This window comes from Aquarana catesbeiana, linkage group LG08 (assembly GCF_042186555.1).
Source record: "Aquarana catesbeiana isolate 2022-GZ linkage group LG08, ASM4218655v1, whole genome shotgun sequence".
Lineage (NCBI taxonomy): Eukaryota > Metazoa > Chordata > Amphibia > Anura > Ranidae > Aquarana > Aquarana catesbeiana.
Genome location: NC_133331.1, coordinates 53,167,462 through 53,186,630, shown reverse-complemented (window position 1 = coordinate 53,186,630; position 19,169 = coordinate 53,167,462). Strand labels below are relative to the sequence as shown.

The window sequence follows — 19,169 nt, the reverse complement described above, 5'->3', positions numbered from 1 at the left end:
TTTTTTTTTTTAAGGGTACCAAACACTTTAAGTAGAATAAAAAAAAATTATGCATGATAAATGTTTTTTTTGGATGTTTTGCCTAGCTTTCCTAAACATTTTATAAAGGTACCTTTTGATCTGTGCATTGGTAAAGCTCCTATCTCACTTCCTTTAATCATATGTCACCGCTGCCGCTTAGTCAGCATAATGCAGCGTTGCCACTTTTCGTCACATGTGTTCTCTAGAACTACAGCTTTGGTGCATAGATGTCACAGCTGTTTTTTCCTCCAAGTCAATGCTGATAAGCCATTGGTACACCAAGCCTAGCTCCATGCATGCCTGCTTACTAGTCCACTCTCTTCCCACTGCTTCCCGTTAACACATGCCAGTCAATCATTCTAATGCATGGCATTATGGGAGATTTCGTTTTTTTGGCATTTTGGATTTGCATTTTACTTCTGGATGTGCCGCCATTCTTCTTTCCATTAGTTTTGTTGACAACCAGCAGGGTAGCCAAATATGACAGCTTAAAGCCTGGCACACACAGTATGTTTTTCTTTTTTTCTTTAATTCATTCCAGCGGGCTAAACCAAAAATCTGAGGAGGTCTCTGTACTAACTATTCAATGTTTTAACTATTTGATGTTAGTACAGCGATGTCCCCGCTTTGCTGTTGTGTTCTTCTAACAGGGGGACCCCGCCAAAACGCACCTGTCAGCGCTCTCGCTGATTAGATGCCGATCAGCTGCTGGTTCTCCAGCATGCTCGTTCCACAGAAGTCAGTCATGAGATGGGCTTCTGACGGACAAGGACCTGTACGTATGGGCCGCAGGTCGGCCAGTTTCTACTGTATTGGCTTGTGTGGCTTTAGGTTAAGTTTACACTAGCTTTAAAAGCAGGCACTTCATGGGTGTATTTGAAGCCCCACGAACGCCAGTCAGAATTGTATACATTGGAGCGGCCAGTGTTAACATGGTTGCCTCTGTGTCATCACTCTAAAATTGACCCAATGTGTTGTTTGGCAGGCTTTACTGCTCCCCAAATGCTTCCATTGATGCAAACGTGCCATAAATGTCCCTATGGTGTTTACAGCACGTTTTGAGATGCGTTTATTAAAGCGTTACTATCCAAGATGATAGTACAAGAATCCATAGAATAGAAAACAAAGTGTTATATAACGTGAAGCAAATGTTACAAGCACATCATAATTGCATCAGAGACGCATCTTAATCCAATAATAGGCATTCAGAATTCAAGCACGTCTAAATGAGGACTACGTTTGCATAAGCCTCTCGTCATACCTTTCATGGTTCAGGAGTGTGTTGAACCGGTAGTAAAGCGCTGTTGATGTTAGAAACACCCCCCCCCCCCCCCCCGCAAGGCAATGTCAATATGTCATAATGTGCTAGTATGCATTGCTTCGCATACTAGCACATTATGAGAGACTTGCCTTAGAACAAAGACCTCCAGTGCCGCGCTGGCACCGCTAAGAGAGCGGACATCTTCCCCCGGTCTTCCTTACGGGTTTGTGTCCCCTGGCTACAAGAGTGGCCGGGGGCGCGATGACGTCACTCCCCCACATGAGCCACCATTTACGGCACGGGCACCTTCAGAGTGCATGCGCTGGTAATGTCACTGTCTGCGTGCACGCTGAATATCTCCTAAACTGTGCAAGCTTAGGAGATATTCAGAGTACCTACAGGTAAGACTTTCTTACTATGGGCATGTCTGTAGGTACAAGTGGTAGATCAGAGTTTGCTACCACTTTAATGACAGTGGAGAACATTTCTCTTGATTTAGGTAGGTAAGAAAGATTTTTGGCCATAGGTTACTGTGACTACAATAGTACTGGGACGTAAATAGCTTTTAGTTGTTCTTTAAGCCGTGATTCTGAATTTTGGCACAATTCTGTATATTTCTGGAAAGTGTCTGCACTTACATTTACACAACTCCTCCCAAGAGCCAAATCCCTGCTTGCATCGGGACGGAGGGCTGTTGAGAGGAGTACTAAGGCAGACTGCTGTGATGATTTCAGGAAGTTCTGTACAGCATCCTGCTGGCCCCTCCCACCAGCCGTGATCAGCCTGCATTTCATAGAGAAGCACATAGGCTTGAATGTTGTCACTGGGTTTAAAATAAGGTATGTAATGAAACAGCTTTTCTTTAAAAATTTCATTAGCATGTTGATCAAGGTGGAGAGGGGAACCAGGAAAGAAAACCTATAAGCAGATTAATCTTTAGCTCCTACACATTGACATCAAATAGAAAAGACGTGTAAGTAAAACCTCATTAGTGCCTGTTTGGATTCTTGAAGTGATTTTTAGAAATCTTTCCTGGATTGTACATAAATGGTTTATTCTTCCAGATAATGCAGTAGTAATCTTTTTTTACATGGTGATTGGTGTGGTATTTGCATCCCTAACCCCATTCTTGCATCTCTAGGAGTCAGTGTGGCGCAAAGCTGGGCGTCTGTTGATTTGCAGCTAAATGAGCCGCTTGCTGCGTGTGTACTAAAAGTGAGAAGTCCGGACTTGATATATGTTTTCCCAAAAGAAAACAGAGGTGAGAAAAACTAGAGATCTGTGTCTGTTAACTAGTATAGAAATATGTATGTATATTTATGTGATAAATCCAACACAGTACTCGTAGCTTTACAAAGTATATAGAACCATTTACATTGTTCCCTGCCAAGAAGCAAATTCCATAGTAACTACCATAAATCCCTGAATGGTTTTTATGCTCATCAACTATACTATGGCATGAAATTTTATGTTCTTTTGGTAATACAGCCTAACTTCAGGCTCTACCTTTTATATTTCCATTTAAAATTGGAGTGAGGATAGTTGTGCCTGGACAGTTCTCGGTTTATTCATTGTTTACACGTTGACCTGAAAAGTAAAAAGCCGTCTTTTGTGCATACTTGTTTATATTGTGGAATGGGTAGAACTTCAGGATGGTTCTTTCTTGGTCAATATGATGCTATATTTGTCCAAGGAGAACCAATCGGCTATGTCCAAGGATAATTTGGTCTGTTTAGGAATGTATGGAAAAGGATAGGGTGTATAGAAGGTCTAGGGGGATGTGCAGGGAAGGTTGTAGTAGGGCGTAAGCCGTATTTAAAAAAAAAAAAAAAAAAAAGATAGTTTTGGATGTGTGGGATCGGTACTTAAATGAGAAGTACAGCCAAAGCTCGTTTGGCTGTACTTCTCCTTTGGATCACAAAAGTGCAGTTCTTTCTGCACTTCTGTGACCTGTTTTCACCTGACAACGGGCTGACGTCACAGAGCCAGTCCAGGCTCTGGCAAGATCACGTCAATGACGTCGGGATCCGCCCACATGCTTGGATCGGTACCTGGCTCAGGCTCTTAGTGAGCCGCTGAGAGCCTGAGCTGCCTGATCCAGCCCCCTCCACAGCCCAGTGCTCCAGTGAGCTCTCTGCTCAGGGAGCTTTGAGAACCAAGCGATCAGCGGTGTTTGAGTGCTCGGTTCTCAGTGTTCGAGCCGACGGGGGACAGATGCAGCATTGGACCGATGCTGCAGCCACCTAGGTAAGTATGATTCGGTAAAAAAAAAAAAAAAGTCCAAACTTCTGTTTTTAAAAGGAAAAATTTGGTGGTAAGGAGGTTGCGTATATTAAAGAATAGGTAGGGTATGGAAAAAGGGAAGGGGGAAAGAATTGCATCTACATGGGAAAGGGGTATATCTGAATGGGAGTTGAGGATAGCAGGATAGGACTTGGAGGAGAGGGAACCTCCTTTCTTAATAGCTTTGAGAGCTTTTTAATTGTTTACCTGATGTGATGTATTAATCTAATTTTTGCTTGCTTATAGCTTGAAAAGTTGTTTCATCATTGCCAGACTGCAGAACTTCTGCTGTATTTCCATCCCACCCCCCACTAACATCAGTCCTGCAAGTGTTATGGACAACGGCACTGGTAGTGAGTCAAACTCGACTCCATAGCATTGCTGTCTACTGAATTGTGTTTGTTTTCTCCATCATTCCTTGTGGGTTGTACAGCTTGTAGTGGGTATAGCATATCCCAGGTGGTCAGCTATTTTGATTTCAGTTGCCTAAATCAAACATCTGTTCTTCAGTGGAGAATTCCTTGACCATGTCTGCATGCTTTATATATTAAGTTGCAGCTAAATATTACATTATTTGCATTTACAATCAGATTTACCAATAAAGTGGCCATTGAGTGTATCGTATTTTCTCTGTTTGCTTCCAGTGGATGTGGAGAAGCTGCAGCAAGTTATGATGGATATGTTTAGTTATTGCAATGCGGAGACAGACCAGCCTGCCTATATACCATCTGTGGGTGATGCTTGCTGTGCCAAATTTTCAGGTCAGTAAAATGAAAACTGTTCTGAAGCTTATAAAACATCAATTATTATATTATTATTATACACAATTTATATAGCGCCAACAGTTTGCACAGTCTATCCCCACATTTGCTCTCTCTTCCCTTGGCCAATGTGCAACCTTTTTTATTTTCTTTGCCTTGAAAGCACCATTAAATTCGACTTATAATTTGCAGCCACATGAACACCCTACCTTCACTGACAATCCCTATGCCATTGAGCCTTGGGCAGAACACACTGCTCTCACTCAAGTGACATGTGCAACACTTGTGCATTGCGTGTCCCAGTAGGCATGATGGGGGTGTACTGCAGTCTAAAGTATGGAAGAAGCAGAATATTTTGGGACCCTTGGAAAATTTTCTGGCAGTGACACCGGTATCAGGACATCACCCCTGCAGTCCAGAGAACTACAGAGGGTGTATATGTGACCGGGTGGCTGCACAGGAAGAGGCTATGTGGCTCTGGACTTCATAATGCTGCAGTGTCGAAAGGATGCCTCAGTGGAGGACCCAAGATGCGGAACTGCTTTATTATGCCCATCTATCATCTGGCAAATATTAACCTCCCCTTTTTTAGCTTGTAAAGCAAGATATACTCATTGAATTCAGCTGTCTGACTCCCTCACTGGCACGGTTTTCGGGTGCAGGCGGCCACTAATTCAGCACTGCAAATAAGCCCATGCTGGCTCCTAGCACTGACATTATTCTTGAGAGGACCCCGCTGCTGGATATGCAATTGGAAGTGTCCAGGTCATGCAGGCAGTGTTGTGGACATCCAAAGTAGACAGATCAGGAGACTGAATTGTCTTGTGATCATAGCTTTAGGTGAAAAAACAAAGCTTTTTAACATTTTTTTTTTTCTTCTAATGCCTGGGATCAGTTGGGAAAGGGAAATCCCAAGATCTGCTTTTAAGTAAGTTTTAAAAAAGTTTATGCCAACTTCTCATATTAGATCTAATAAAATTTCCCAACAGCTGTGAGTCCAGTTATTGCTGAAGTCAAATTATACTTGAGTCCTGATGAAAGGTGGTGTGTTTGAACCCCCCCGAAACACATTGGCTCTTTTATTTGGTCTATCATTTAATAAAACATCCTTCTGGGCTCTAATCAACATTGGTGTGGCACCCTTGCTATGTTTAACATATCTGCATCTTTCTCAAGACTGCCTTCTAGGGCTGAAACAACTAATCAATTATGAAAATAATCCATTTACTATTTTCATAATCGATTAATCGGCCAGTAACATAATGGGGTTAAAAAAATTAAATTGAGCCTTTTATAGTAAAAAAGAGCAAATAATCACTACTGTAAATGTTACTTTCACAGTTCTACAGTAAAAAAATTAACTCCTTACAATAGAGATTATCTGTTTTTTTTTTTTTGTTTTTTTTTTGTTTTTTTGTACTATAAAGGGCTAATTTTAGTTTTATTTTAACCCCATTATGTTACTAAACCTCTTAGACCTGGTTCACATCTATTTGTTTTTTGGTGCTTTTTGCAGAAACGCACTACAGTTCATTTACATGGTTTCCTATGGGACACATTCACATCTATGCTTTTTTTCAGCCGCTGCGTATTTGGAAAGGGTCAAGGACTTTTTTTTAACGCAAAATGGTGCTTTTTTGGTTCAATATACTTCAATGAAGAAGCTGCAGAAAAACATGTAATGCGTTTTTGCAGCAATTTGTGTTTTTTATTCTGCCCAACAACAAATTGGCCAAAAAAATGCAAAAATGCAAATTGCAGCAAAATCACGTGTGCAAAAATCAAAACGTACAGCAAAAAGCACTGCAGAAACATATCAAAAGCAAACTGCATAGATGTGTACTGAGCCTTATACTGGCCACACCGATCAATTTTCAGAAGAGAATATTCAGGCGAAAAATCTTTGTACATTCGCTGAATGAAAGAATGTTTGAAATTTTCACTTGTTTTTAACATTGTGTTTTTAAAATGTACGAAAACTACATACACCGTCTGAAAATTGACCAAGAAGTTTTCTATTATTTTTGTCACCGTGGTTGAAAATGAACGTCAATTTGACCCCACTAACAATTAGAAAATCGAACAAACGTTCTTAAAATGCCTTTTTTTTTTTTTTTTTTTTTTTGAAGGAAGACATTGTTTGTTTTTAAATAAAAAAAAAAAAAAATGATCTCTGAGTCTGATGATATTTACCAGATTCACCCTTTTAATAGTATCTCTCCTCTAATAGTATATACAGTATATCTCCTCTAATATATACAGTATATCTCTTCTGTCTGTTATTCTCAGAGTGGATTAGATATTTTGCTCCCTAACCATATAGTTATTTATATTTACCACTGCAGAGAGATATTTAAGAATAAAATTGCCTTTTTTAAAAACTTTACATATTAACTAAGTTATACACAACACTTTTTTTTTAAGCCTATCAACCGATTAATCGAAACAATTATCGGCCATTTAATCGATTATGAAAATAATCGTTCGTTGCAGCCCTACTGCCTTCGGGATAAGACCGCACTATATTAAGATTCAACTCAACTCATTCTCTGTAGGGGAACAGCCTTCGAAGCAATCCAGCTTAACCCCTTATCTACCAAAGTACATTTAAAATGTCCTGGTATTCAAGGAGTTAAAAAATACGGTTGCTGCTGAAGCCATGAGCTTGGTATGGATTTTTAGAGCCACCAATGGATTTTCAGGTGAAAGTGATCACTTTTAGGGGGTTAAAAAAAAAAATTAAATTAAAAGCATCCTCGTCAACCCTGTAAACATCCAATGCAAATACATAGCGTAGGTTGCTCATGTTTATGTAAACCTAAATTGCACCATGCATATGAGGTATGCCTGCAGACGTCAAAAGTGAGAGCAATAATTCTAGAGCCTTAAATTTCTGGTTAACTCTAAACTGATAACCTGTAAAAGCTTTTAAAGCGTAGCCTATGAAGAATTTTGCGTACCATAATTTTTTGCGATTATCATGTGCACACAATTTTAAAGCTTGACCTGTATGGTATCCATTTATGTAGCACAACCCCGTTCTTTATATTTTACCTAAAAATTGGTGTTTGCATTAAAGTGGATGTAAACCTTATTCGTGAAATTTGCATACATCTGCAGTGTTTTCTTATATCTTCAAAGCGCACTAAGTCCCATAGCTGTCTCCTGCTCCAGCCTGATAACGTCTGACAAGTTCTTCAACTGGAATAAAAGCAGCCTGACTTGTGTTGGGGAGGATGCTATAAATAGATTAGCAGAGTGCTGAACTATTCAAGGAACAGTTTTAAAAGTCTCTACCTATGAGGAGAAGGGGGTGTGTGCCTTTCCTCCAATTAACTATCATGGCTGTGCCCAGGCTTCATTGCAGTGCTGAACAGGACGTGAAAATCTCCTCACATGATTCAAACTTTCTAAACAAAATATAACTTCTGATGGGAGATTTGTTTCATCTCTGTGTATCATATCAGGCTGCTCACTTCACTGGGTATATGTGAGGGTTTACATCCACTTTAAAATTAGATTTTAGCGGTTTTCTATGAAAATATGCATTTGATAAATAGCTGTGAGAAAAACATGCAATATTAAAGAAATTTCAACTTCCACTATTTTATTCTTCAGGGTCTCTGCAGATTTAAACATTTTCCCTGTTGACAAGTGGTAAATAATATGATGGTCAGCCAAAATTTTGGATATAATTGATAGGAGATTTTGTGCCTGTTGTGCATATATTAATATTGTAAATGAAAGTCCACTTTAGTCACAGATTTAGACTGATGCATGTCATGTGACTGTGTCTGCAGCAGATGGCCAGTGGTACAGAGCTGTCATCTTGGAAGTTTTGGACTCCACAGTGGAAATAGCTTATGCAGATTATGGAAATCTGGAGACTCTCCCTTTCTCCTGCCTTCGCCCAGTAAAGGAAAGCTTCCTGTGCACCCCCATGCAGATCACACGATGTCGCCTGTATGGTAAGATATTCCTAAATGTCAGTATAATAAAATCTGACATTTTTGTAAAGATTATCATTACATCCCTTCTCTCCCACAGGTGTGGCCCCAGTTAGCCATCAGTGGTCTTCTGAGGGGACACAAGTCTTGAGCAGTCTGCTTCTGGGAGCTGATGTTGTCCTTGTGGCTCATTCAGTGGAAGCTGGAATATATTCTGTGTCTATGGAGAAGAAGCAGGGAGCTGAAAACATAGATGTGGGACAGAAGCTGGTAATGGATGGCTCAGCAAAGTGTGCTGAAGCCGTTTCTTCGACAAATGTCCATAAAGGTAGCTATTGCAACATATTTTTCTGAACCTTGTCTATTCTTTTTTCAAAACCTCTTCCTTGTCATTCAAGGTATATGTCACATCAGACCTCAATTACAGCACCTGTGCTCCCTTAGAATCTCAACTTGGTTCTCTCTGCCTTGCAGAAACCACCCTTTGAACCCATCACAGTTATTACTGTGGGTGACCTCTCCTGCAATGTGCCCATTCTGGTAGTTATGCCTGTCAGATGTCTGTGTCTGAAAATGTAGTCCTCTTGTAGAGAGTTGTTCCTCATTCTCCATAGTAACACGGTAGTTTTGTGTCCAAGACCAGTAGTTCTTTTTGCAGAGAGCCTTTCCTTATTTTTCACACTGACCAGGTAACCTTACGTCCAAGACCATCCTTTCTTCCTAAGGTGGCCTGATGCATCAACCTCAGTGAAGACATAGTCTTAACCATCCTTATTCCCTGCTCAAAAGCATCAAAAGTAAATCTCTCTGCATTGCCTGGATGTAGTCAGAGCCATTACAGCAGCATTTCTCAGCCAGTGTGCCGCAGCACCCTGGGTTGCCGCAAAGAGCCTGTATATTCTGATCTCGGTGTGTTCTGTCCTAACTCCTGTATACAGGCAGGAGGGGGAGAGCACAGCCCACACCTCCTCACGCCTTTCTGCTCCTATTTGTACCCTTGTCTGCATCCCAGAAAGCTGTGCCTGCCCAGATCCTACCAACCGTTGAACTTATTGACTGCTAAGGACTTTCAGGTGCCCGTACAGCTTTCCGGATTGCCGACAGAAGTAAAGAGAGGAGGATAAAGCCAGGAGGAGATGCAGGCTGCTCTCTCTTCATCCTGTCTGTAAACAGGAGTTAGGACAAAACACACCGAGATCGGCATCTACAGGGTTTAATTACCTGCCCCCATCTCCTCCCCAGACTGCTGCTGCCCAGCAGCAGAAATTGTGGGTGAGGAGGGGTGTTTAATCAACCCTAGACTATCCTAATGTGAGAGTTTCGTGTCATCTCCTGTATACAGACTGGGTGGGGGTGGGGGGAAGGAGAGCACAACCCACATTTGTGCTGGGTTGGGGGAGGATTTGAGCTAGGAGGGGAGGATTTGCGGTAGGGTGGAGATTTTGGAGAGGGGAACTTTTGCTAGGAGCAGCGATGTGGGGGGGGGGGGGGGGGAGCAGATTTGTGCTAGGAGGGGAAATTTAATGGCACCCACAAGCATCTAGTAAATGCATTTGCATTCACACCTGATAGAATGCATAGTTCCGCAGTGCCATGCGTTTTGGTGCAGGCTGATTTGAATAATCATGGCGATATTTTTTTTCTCCATGTTTAATGTGCATAGATCAGCCCATTAAAAAAACATGACACCCGGAAACGCCTCCTGGTGTGAATGAGCCATCAGACTGGTGTGCAGATAAATTGTGCTTAGTTCTGAAGGGTGCCTTAACTGAAAAAAGGTTGAGAAACACTGCATTAGTCTACCTCAAAGCAACAGCTTACATCAGGAAGACTGACTCCCTATTTATTCTCTTCTCGGGCCTTGCAAAGGACACCCTGCTTCATAGTTTGCTATCACTGAAGAACACTAATCACTAGAGCTTACACTCTAAGGGCTCTTTCACACATGCGGACCTTTTAGGTCCGCCTGTTAGTTTTTCAGACGGACCTGAGCAGACGCTCCATATACCTCTATGGGGCGACGGATGTCAGTGGTGACATGTCCGCTGACATCCGATCTGCTAAATCCAGACGGATGGAAACCCTATTTTCCATCCATCCATCAGATCGGATGAAAACGGACCGCCTGATCCCCCATAAAGGAGAGCTGGGGTCTGACATCTGTCTCTGCACAGTGAGTGGAGACGGTTTTGTCATCCGTCCGGTCAGCGGGGATCAATGGATCTATCTATGATGGATCTATCTATGTCCATCAAAACGGACAGCCCCATGTGAAAGGGGCCTACAGGACATATCTCCTGAGTTGTTAAGCGCTCATTCCACCAGACTGGTGGACATTTCTTGGCCTTTTTGGCACCAGTCCTCTGTAGTCTTGCTTTGTATGGGCACTTCCTGGTCCTCTGTTCTTACCTTTTTAAACTTTTACTAGGTGAATGTCCAATCCAGTCAGCTGCACTTAAAATTTAGGTCTGTTGACCCTTTTTGGGTCTGTTGGCACAGTTCTTTTGCCAAATTTTTGCCTACCCTTATTCATTGCTTTGGAATGTCCCAGTTTCTGTTAATACTTTGCCCGTGGCCTGTACTTTACCATTAAGATAAGAGGAATTTTGATCTACCTGTAAATACCTTATCTTTGAGTACAGGACACCGGCCACCCTCACTTATTCCATTCCTGCTTGTTACAAAAACTGAGGACTCACAGAATGCGGTAGGGTTATAGGGGAGGTGCCCAGTGGGCTTGTCCTCAAAAGCTTGCCAGTGTCCAGTCACTTGAAGGTATGAAAAACAAAATGCAGGGGGGAAGGGGAGAGAGAGAAGCACCAAGCCATCTGTAGTGCAGTAACGTTTTATTCATAGGTGCAATAATAAAAAGCAAAAAATGCACTCACATTGTAGTAAGTGTAACAGGCTTGTCAGGTGAACAGTGTCAGTAAGAGGAAGCCCAAAGGAGCATCAGCAGGCGCCCTGTTTTAGCCTCAGCCATGTTCGCGAGGGACTTGGGAAGACGCCGGCCGGATCACTCGGTGACTGGAAGGTGGAGAGCTGTCAAAATCTGATGAAGCCTGGTTACTGTGCTGGGCAGGTTTTGACAGCTCTCCACTTTCCAGTCACCGAGTGGTCTGGCCGGTGTCCTCCTGAGTCCTTTTTGGAATACATTCACTGGTAGCAATGGTGTAAACCAGGAGCAAGGGAGTGGGGGGGTGAGCTGAGGCAAACATTTGCTCTGCTAATGGGCTACATAGCACTCAAACCAGTCAGAGTGCCTCTACTTCTCCTGTCCTGCAGCAGCACCCTACAGTGGGGATGGAAAGTGTTCAGACCCCCTTAATTTTTTCACTCTTTGTTATATTGCAGCCATTTGCTAAAATCATTTAAGTTAATTTTTTTGCTCATTAATGTACACACAGCACCCCATATTGACAGAAAAACACAGAATTGTTGACATTTTTACAGATTTATTTAAAAAGAAAAATTGAAATATCACATGGTCCTAAGTAATCAGACCCTTTGCTGTGACACTTATATATTTAACTCAGGTGCTGTCCATTTCTTCTGATCATCCTTGAGATTGTTCTACACCTTCATTTAAGCTTAGCTGTGTTTGATTGGACTTGAGTCTGATTGGACTTGATTAGGAAAGCCACACACCTGTCTATATAAGACCTTACAGCTCACAGTGCATGTCAGAGCAAATAAGAATCATGAGGTCAAAGGAACTGCCTGAAGAGCTCAGAGACAGAATTGTGGCAAGGCACAGATCTAGCCAAGGTTACAAAAAAATTTCTGCTGTACTTAAGGTTCCTAAGAACACAGTTGCCTCCATAGTCCTTAAATGGAAGACGCTTGGGACGACCAGAACCCTTCCTAGAGCTGGCCGTCCGGCCAAACTGATCTATCGGGGGAGAAGAGCATTGGTGAGAGAGGTAAAGAAGAACCCAAAGATCACTGTGGCTGAGCGCCAGAGGTGCAGTTGGGAGATTGGAGAAAGTTGTAGAAAGTCAACCATCACTGCAGCCCTCCACCAGTCGGGGCTTTATGGCAGAGTGGCCTGACCGAAGCCTCTCCTCAGTGCAAGACACATGAAAGCCTGCATGGAGTTTGCTTAAAAACACCTGAAGGACTCCAAGATGGTGAGAAACATAATTCTAGGGTCTGATGAGACCAAGATAGAACTTTTTGGCCTTAGATCTAAGCGGTGTGTGTGGAGAAAACCAGGCACTGCTCATCACCTGTCCAATACAGTCCCAACAGTGAAGCATGGTGGTGGCAGCATCATGCTGTGGGGGTGTTTTTCAGCTGCAGGGACAGGACGACTGTTTGCAATCGAGGGAAAGATGAATGTGGCCAAGTACAGGGATATCCTGGACAAAAACCTTCTCCAGAGTGCTCAGGACCTCAGACTGGCCTGAAGGTTTACCTTCCAACAAGACAATGACACTAAGTACACAGCTAAAATAACGAAGCAGTGGCTTCACAACAACTCCGTGACTGTTCTTGAATGGCCCAGCCAGAGCCCTGACTAAAACCCAATTGAGCATCTCTGGAGAGACCCAAAACTGGCTGTCCACCAACGTTTACCATCCAACCTGACAGAACTGGAGAGGATCTACAAGGAGGAATGGCAGAGGATCCCCAAATCCAGGTGTGAAAAACTTGTTGCATCTTTCCCAAAAAGACTCATGGCTGTATTAGATCAAAAGGGTGCTTCTACTAAATACCGAGCAAAGGGTCTAAATACCATATGATATTTCTGTTTTTCTTTTTTAATAAATGTGCAAAAATGTCAGCAATTCTGTGTTTTTCTGTCAATATGGGGTGCTGTGTGTACATTGAGGAAACAAATGGACTTAAATTATTTTAGCAAATGGCTGCAATATAACAAAGAGTGAAAATTTTAAGGGGGTCTGAATACTTTCTGTCCCCACTGTATTTTAACAATGGCCTCTGCATTCCATTCTCCCTCTATCCCAGGCTTGCAACAAGTGAACCTATCTGACCAAGGTAGATTTCTTTTCAACCTTATCAGAATTTCTTGTACCGGCCTTTATTCAGCCATCTCTGCCCAGAACCTAAAGGCACCAGGCTTTTTTTTTCACTTCCAGCACCTCTACTTGAAAGTTTAACTTCATTTTGAAGAGGTAGACATGGGAAACTTTGAAGTAGACCCCAAGGCAGTGTTGGAGGAGGGCACAGAAGATTTTCCATCCCCAGCCTTGCAGACACGTGATGCTATGGCTTCATGCAATATGCTTGCCAATGTAGATATGCTCTCTTCTGCTGTGCGCAAGAGCCTGATTATGGTTGCACTTGATTCTCCGTCTTGCCAGGCACTTCTGGGTACTAAGAGCCCTGTAAAGTTTAAAATAAGCATTCTCCAGACCTGATAAAATAAGATAAAATATTATCATGCAGCGCAATTATCTCAGTTAGTACGATTCCATACCGACAATCAAATCCACTTTGGATGACAATGGAAACAGCGTTATTTCCAAATAAGGAGATTAGCCACCTAATGTGGATGAAACTGAAGGATAGGCCGGCAATAATGTGTCCGACTTTATCCTTTTCAGTAGGTTTGTGGGATAGACTGGCTACTACCTATAATTTTAAATCTCCTCATATCCCATTGGCCCCAATACTAAATAATCCTATGTTCACCCCGGGTCACCGTCCCCATGAATTTAAATGGTGGACCAACAAGGGATTGCTACGGATAGCTGATCTATGCGACCACAGAGGGGTTATGTCGAAACAGGTTCTGCAAGAAAAGTACCAATTACCAAATTCAGAAATATACCGCTATTCCCAGATAGCGCACTTCTTAAATACATTGAACCGTAGTTCAGATTTAACTAAATCCACCCAAATGGAAAATTTTTGCAGAACCATAGACAAACACTTGGGTCATATTTCAGTGATATATAGTATCTTATCATCAACCTCTCAGAAATTGTTTTATATGCAAAAATGGGAACAAGATACAGGTATCAGCCTAACAGCTGAAGACTGGCACAAACTGTCTCTCCAGGCATCCAAATCCTATATCAATACTTCTTTGATAGAAGCAAACTATAAAGTTCTGGTGAGATGGTATATGGTCCCAGTGAAAGTGGCAGCTTTTGTTCCGGGGGCCTCCCCGCAGTGCTTTAGGGGATGCAACATTGAAGGCACCATGATACACACTTGGTGGACCTGGCCAAAAGTGCGTAGATTTTGGATCCGTACATACAACTTTATATACTCATTAACCCAAGTGAACCTTATCAAGTCACCCTTGCAGGCATTGTTGGGTCGCCCAGTGGAAGAAGCATCGAAATACATGCGAAAACTCATAACTTTTATATTTTTTTTTTATATATCTGTGATTCTGTTTTTTTTTTTTTGGGAAAATAGTCTTTATTGAAATTAGGCATAAATTTATACAGCACATTTGAGATCTATGCATAGATACATACAATATTGTTACATGTGGTACGATTACATACATTAGCGCCTTACAAGGCTGGCATTGCATAGCAAAGATATATCTATTGTTAATAGCTCTGTAAAGTTCTAACAGACTGAGTTGGAACGTTTATTATATAGTTGTGCGTTTTGGTTATTAGGTGTTGATATTCTTGTTTTCACGCATTACTATACACGTCTCCCCGTCTCCCAACCATCCGTCCCATATCCTTGAGTATTTGTGACTGTTTCCCCTGTGTTTGTAGATCAACTGCTTGTATGGGAGGGAATTATTAACATCCCTCTTCCAGCTTGTTATGGTGGGGGTTACATTCTGCATCCAAGTCTTAGCAATCACTTTCCTGGCCAAAAACAGGACTTCAGATATAAATGTGGCTTGGTATTTATCAATATCCACGTCTGGAAGAAGACCGAGTATGCACAGTTTTGGATCCAGCACCACAGGGGAACCCATTTTGTCGTGTAAGAACTTAATCACTTGACTCCAGTATGTTTGAATAATAGTGCATTTCCAGATTAAGTGAAAGAAGCTACCTCTCTCTGCCTGGCAGTGAGGACATACTACGGGCCGTGTAGGTTGAAATTTCCTTATTATGTTAGGTGTGAGGTATGCTTGGTGGATGATGTATATCTGTGTTAGCCTGTCAGACAGTTTTGGAGATGTTACTTTAACATTTTCTAGAATTTCCTCCCAGTCTGATTCACCAATGGCTCCTATATCTCTTTCCCATTTTGTTTTGGCTTTTTGCATCACTTCTCTAATTCTGGGTAATCTTATAGAGTAGTAAAGGTTGGATATCAATTTTTGCGAATCGGCTCCCATAATTATATCCAGGATTTGGGGATATTCCAAGATGCTACTTTCGTTTCTGAATTGAGAACGTAAGGCATGTCGGAGTTGTAGGTATTTAAAGAATAATTGTTGCGGAATAGAGTATTCTTCCTTAAGAGTTTGAAACGCTTTGGGCCTAGCGCTTACCATTACTTAGTGCAGGTATATAATTCCATATCTGGCCCACATAATAGGGTCTGGGATTTTTTTGAGTTCCACAAGCTGGTCGTTAGCCCATAAAGGAGTGTGCGTGTGGATATTCCCTATTTTAAGTTTTTTCTGGGCCAGTCCCCATATTCGTTGGTGATGTTTAAGTAACCCGTCATTAAATTGTGGACCTTTCCTATGAACCTGACCCCCTCGTAGTATAGTTTGAAGAGGGGTAGATAAGGGACTGTCTTGGCTACTCGCTACTAGTGTACTGTATCTTTGTCTTTCATTGTTATGGTAGTGGTGCATATGTGACAGTTGTGCCGCTATGTAGTATGCCTGCAGATCTGGCAGTGATGTTCCCCCCCATATCTGTAGGGTTTTTAAGGATATTCCAAGCTACCTTATGTCTTTGATGTCCCCAGACAAAGGTGTTCAAAATAGATTCCATTTTTTTGAAAATCCCTATGGGGATATATAGTGGGGCATGCCATACCATGTAGAGGATCTTAGGTAGGACAATCATTTTTATAATATTTATCCTCCCCATTACTCCCAGAGGTAGTTTGGACCATGCTTGCGTTTTGGTTTTTATCATGTTAAACAATGGCTCTATGTTATTGGCTGTATATTTGCGTAAGTCTCTTGTAACCAGTACCCCTAGATATTTGATAGTGTTTACTCTGACTAATGGTAGTTCCGGGTGTATATTGTTTGGGGGAAATTGGTCTATAGGGAGTATCTGTGATTTTTCCCAATTTATCCGTAGGCCTGAGAACTTCCCCATTTTGTCTATTGTGTCTAGAGCTGCTTGAAGTGATGGGCCCTGATCCGCTAAATAGAGTATCGTGTCATCAGCGTAAAGTCCGATCTTCTCTATATAGTCGCCTATTCTGAGACCCACTATATCCATGTCAGCTCTTATAGCTATGGCCAATGGTTCCGCAGCCAGGGCATATAGCAGTGGAGAGAGGGGACACCCCTGGCGTGTGCCCCTCTCAAGGGGAAATTGCTCTGACATACAACCATTGACGAAAACTCGTGCTTTTGGTGACTGGTAGAGTATTTGTACCCACTGTACAAAATTGGGACCGAATCCATATTCCTGTAGACATTCCCATAGAAAAGGCCATTCCACTGAGTCAAAGGCCTTTGCTGTGTCTAGGGCCACCACTACTCTGGTACCTCGATTGTCGTGTTGTGCTTGAATATTTAGAAAAAGTCTTCTTATATTCATGGCCGTATTTTTCCCAGGCATAAAGCCGGTTTGGTCTGGGTGTATTAAGGAAAGAATAACTTTGTTTAGGCGGGATGCTAGAATTTTGGCCAGTATCTTAATATCCACTTGAAGTAGTGAGATTGGGCGGTAGGATTCGGGGTATCTGAGGTCTTTTCCTGGTTTAGGTAGAACTATTATCTGTGCTTCCTGCATTGATGGAGGGAGTGATGTATGTTCAAATATTTGTTGGTATAGTTTTTGCAATTTCGGGACTAGTATTTCAGGGAATGCAGTGTAGAATTCTAGTGGCAGGCCATCTAGTCCGGGGGCCTTAGATTTAGCTAGTTGGGACAGTGCTTCGGATATATCGTCTTGGCTAATGGGGGCGTCTAGTTGCTTGGCCTGTTCTAATGTGAGTCTAGGGAACTGAATTCTGTGTAGGTGGTTTTTAATTTCTTGTGCGGAGTATATTGTCTGAGTTTTATATAAATTCCTGTAGAAGTTTAGGAATATGTCTGCTACCTGGTGTGGGTCTGTCACCTCTTCTCCCTGTGGGGTGGCTAGGGTCACCACTACTGGGGGTTTTTCATTTAAATGTGCTAAATATGCCAGTAATTTACCTGCTCGCTCCCCGTGTTCAAAAATTTTTTGTTTTTTGAAAAAAACCTGTTGCTTAGCTTTCTCTATGTGCATTTGGGTTATTACTCTGGATTGCATTTGTACTTTATGGAGATTATCTGTATTGGGTTCTTGTGCGTATACCTGTTCCAGTTCCTGTAGTTTGTCAGTGGTCATCTGTAATAGCAGTTTAGATGAAATTTTAAATCTGTTTATTCTTAGTGATAATAGTCTACTGGCTTGGTTTTTGAAGTTGTCCCATGCTGCAGTATCTGAATCTGTGGTTATTAAGTTGTTTAGCATATACTGTAGTTCTTGCCCCACGCTCTCGAGATCTGGCAGGACCGATAACCAGAATGGATTCAGCCTCCACCCAGAGGTGGGCACTGCTTTTAATAGAGATGCTGTTATCCAACAAGGTGAGTGGTCTGATAGAGCTCGTGGAGCCATACCCGACCCTGTAATTTTGGGTAGCAGTGCATTTGAGGCCATTATAAAATCAATCCTGGACATCGTGTCGCAGCTTACCGAGTGACATGTGTATGCTTTTTTGGTCGGGTTTTGCCATCTCCATACGTCTGTTAACGCAAATTCTGTAAAAAGTCTGCAGAGTCTGGTTTGGTGCGGCACATTCCTGGACGCACCTCCCAGGTCTGGTCTGTCCAAATTTGGATTCATGGTTTGGTTAAAATCACCCAACCAAATAGCTGGAACTGATGGGTTTTGTGCCATGAATGCCAATCCCTTCAATACTACCTCAATCGAAAAAGGGGGGGGGGATATAACATGCCAGAATCAATAGGGAGTTGCCTCCTATGGTGGCGTGTAGGAAGATGTATCTTCCCACTCTATCTGATTCTAGTGCGATTAGTTCAAAGGGCACTCTTTTGGCTACTAATATCGATACCCCCCTTGATTGATTGGTATGCGTACTGTGGTATAGCCATCCTATCCATGGTTTTTTTAAGGCTACCTGCATCTGACCTGTGATATGCGTTTCTGTTAACGCTATAATATCTGCTTTTTGTGATTTTAGAAATGTTAATGCTGCGGTTCGCTTAACCTTATTCCGCATTCCGCGGACGTTCCATGTTAAAAACTTTACACTGGCCATGTTAGTTTCTGGATGTGATTAGTGTATTTGCCATCTTGTAAGATCTCATACTGATAATACCCCCTCAGTCTGCCTTTTCCATAGTACCAGTGTGCTAATGCATATTTGTTGTTGACTGTGTATTGCCTATTCAGCCACTTTAAGGTCATAACAATTCTTATATTCCCAAAGTAAAACATGTAACATATCCCTTTAACTGTTCCCATCCCTCCCAGCTGCACATCTCCCCAACCTGATGTGAGCATATAAACCCAAACTGTCAGCATATAACAAATCATCCAGCGGTTACCTTCCACTGGAGGCACATTTCTTAAAAGCAATAAATGAGTTTTTCTTTTGTGCTGATCCAACTTTGCTAAAGGGGCGACTGTTCCCCTGTCGAACGTGGAGCATTGATATTCAGGACTACCACACATTGCAGTTATTGAGTTCCTCTTGCCCTTTTCACCCTCTTTGCAGCGGGTTAATTTAAGTCCCTTGTTCCAGGATACTATAGTA

The 19,169-nt window shown here is 42.1% G+C and overlaps 1 protein-coding gene across 1 annotated transcript in view; it reads left to right on the top strand.

Moving 5' to 3' along the window:
- TDRD1 (tudor domain containing 1) overlaps nt 1-18,619 on the top strand; it is a 144,277-nt gene extending 125,658 nt beyond the window's left edge. The window contains exons 17-22 of the mRNA XM_073597607.1: nt 2,174-2,255; nt 2,356-2,543; nt 4,210-4,326; nt 8,127-8,294; nt 8,374-8,601; nt 18,594-18,619. Of these exons, the coding sequence (XP_073453708.1) occupies nt 2,174-2,255; nt 2,356-2,543; nt 4,210-4,326; nt 8,127-8,294; nt 8,374-8,601; nt 18,594-18,619 (809 nt within the window). The remainder of the gene's footprint in view (nt 1-2,173; nt 2,256-2,355; nt 2,544-4,209; nt 4,327-8,126; nt 8,295-8,373; nt 8,602-18,593) is intronic.
- The last annotated feature ends 550 nt before the right edge of the window (nt 18,620-19,169 follow it).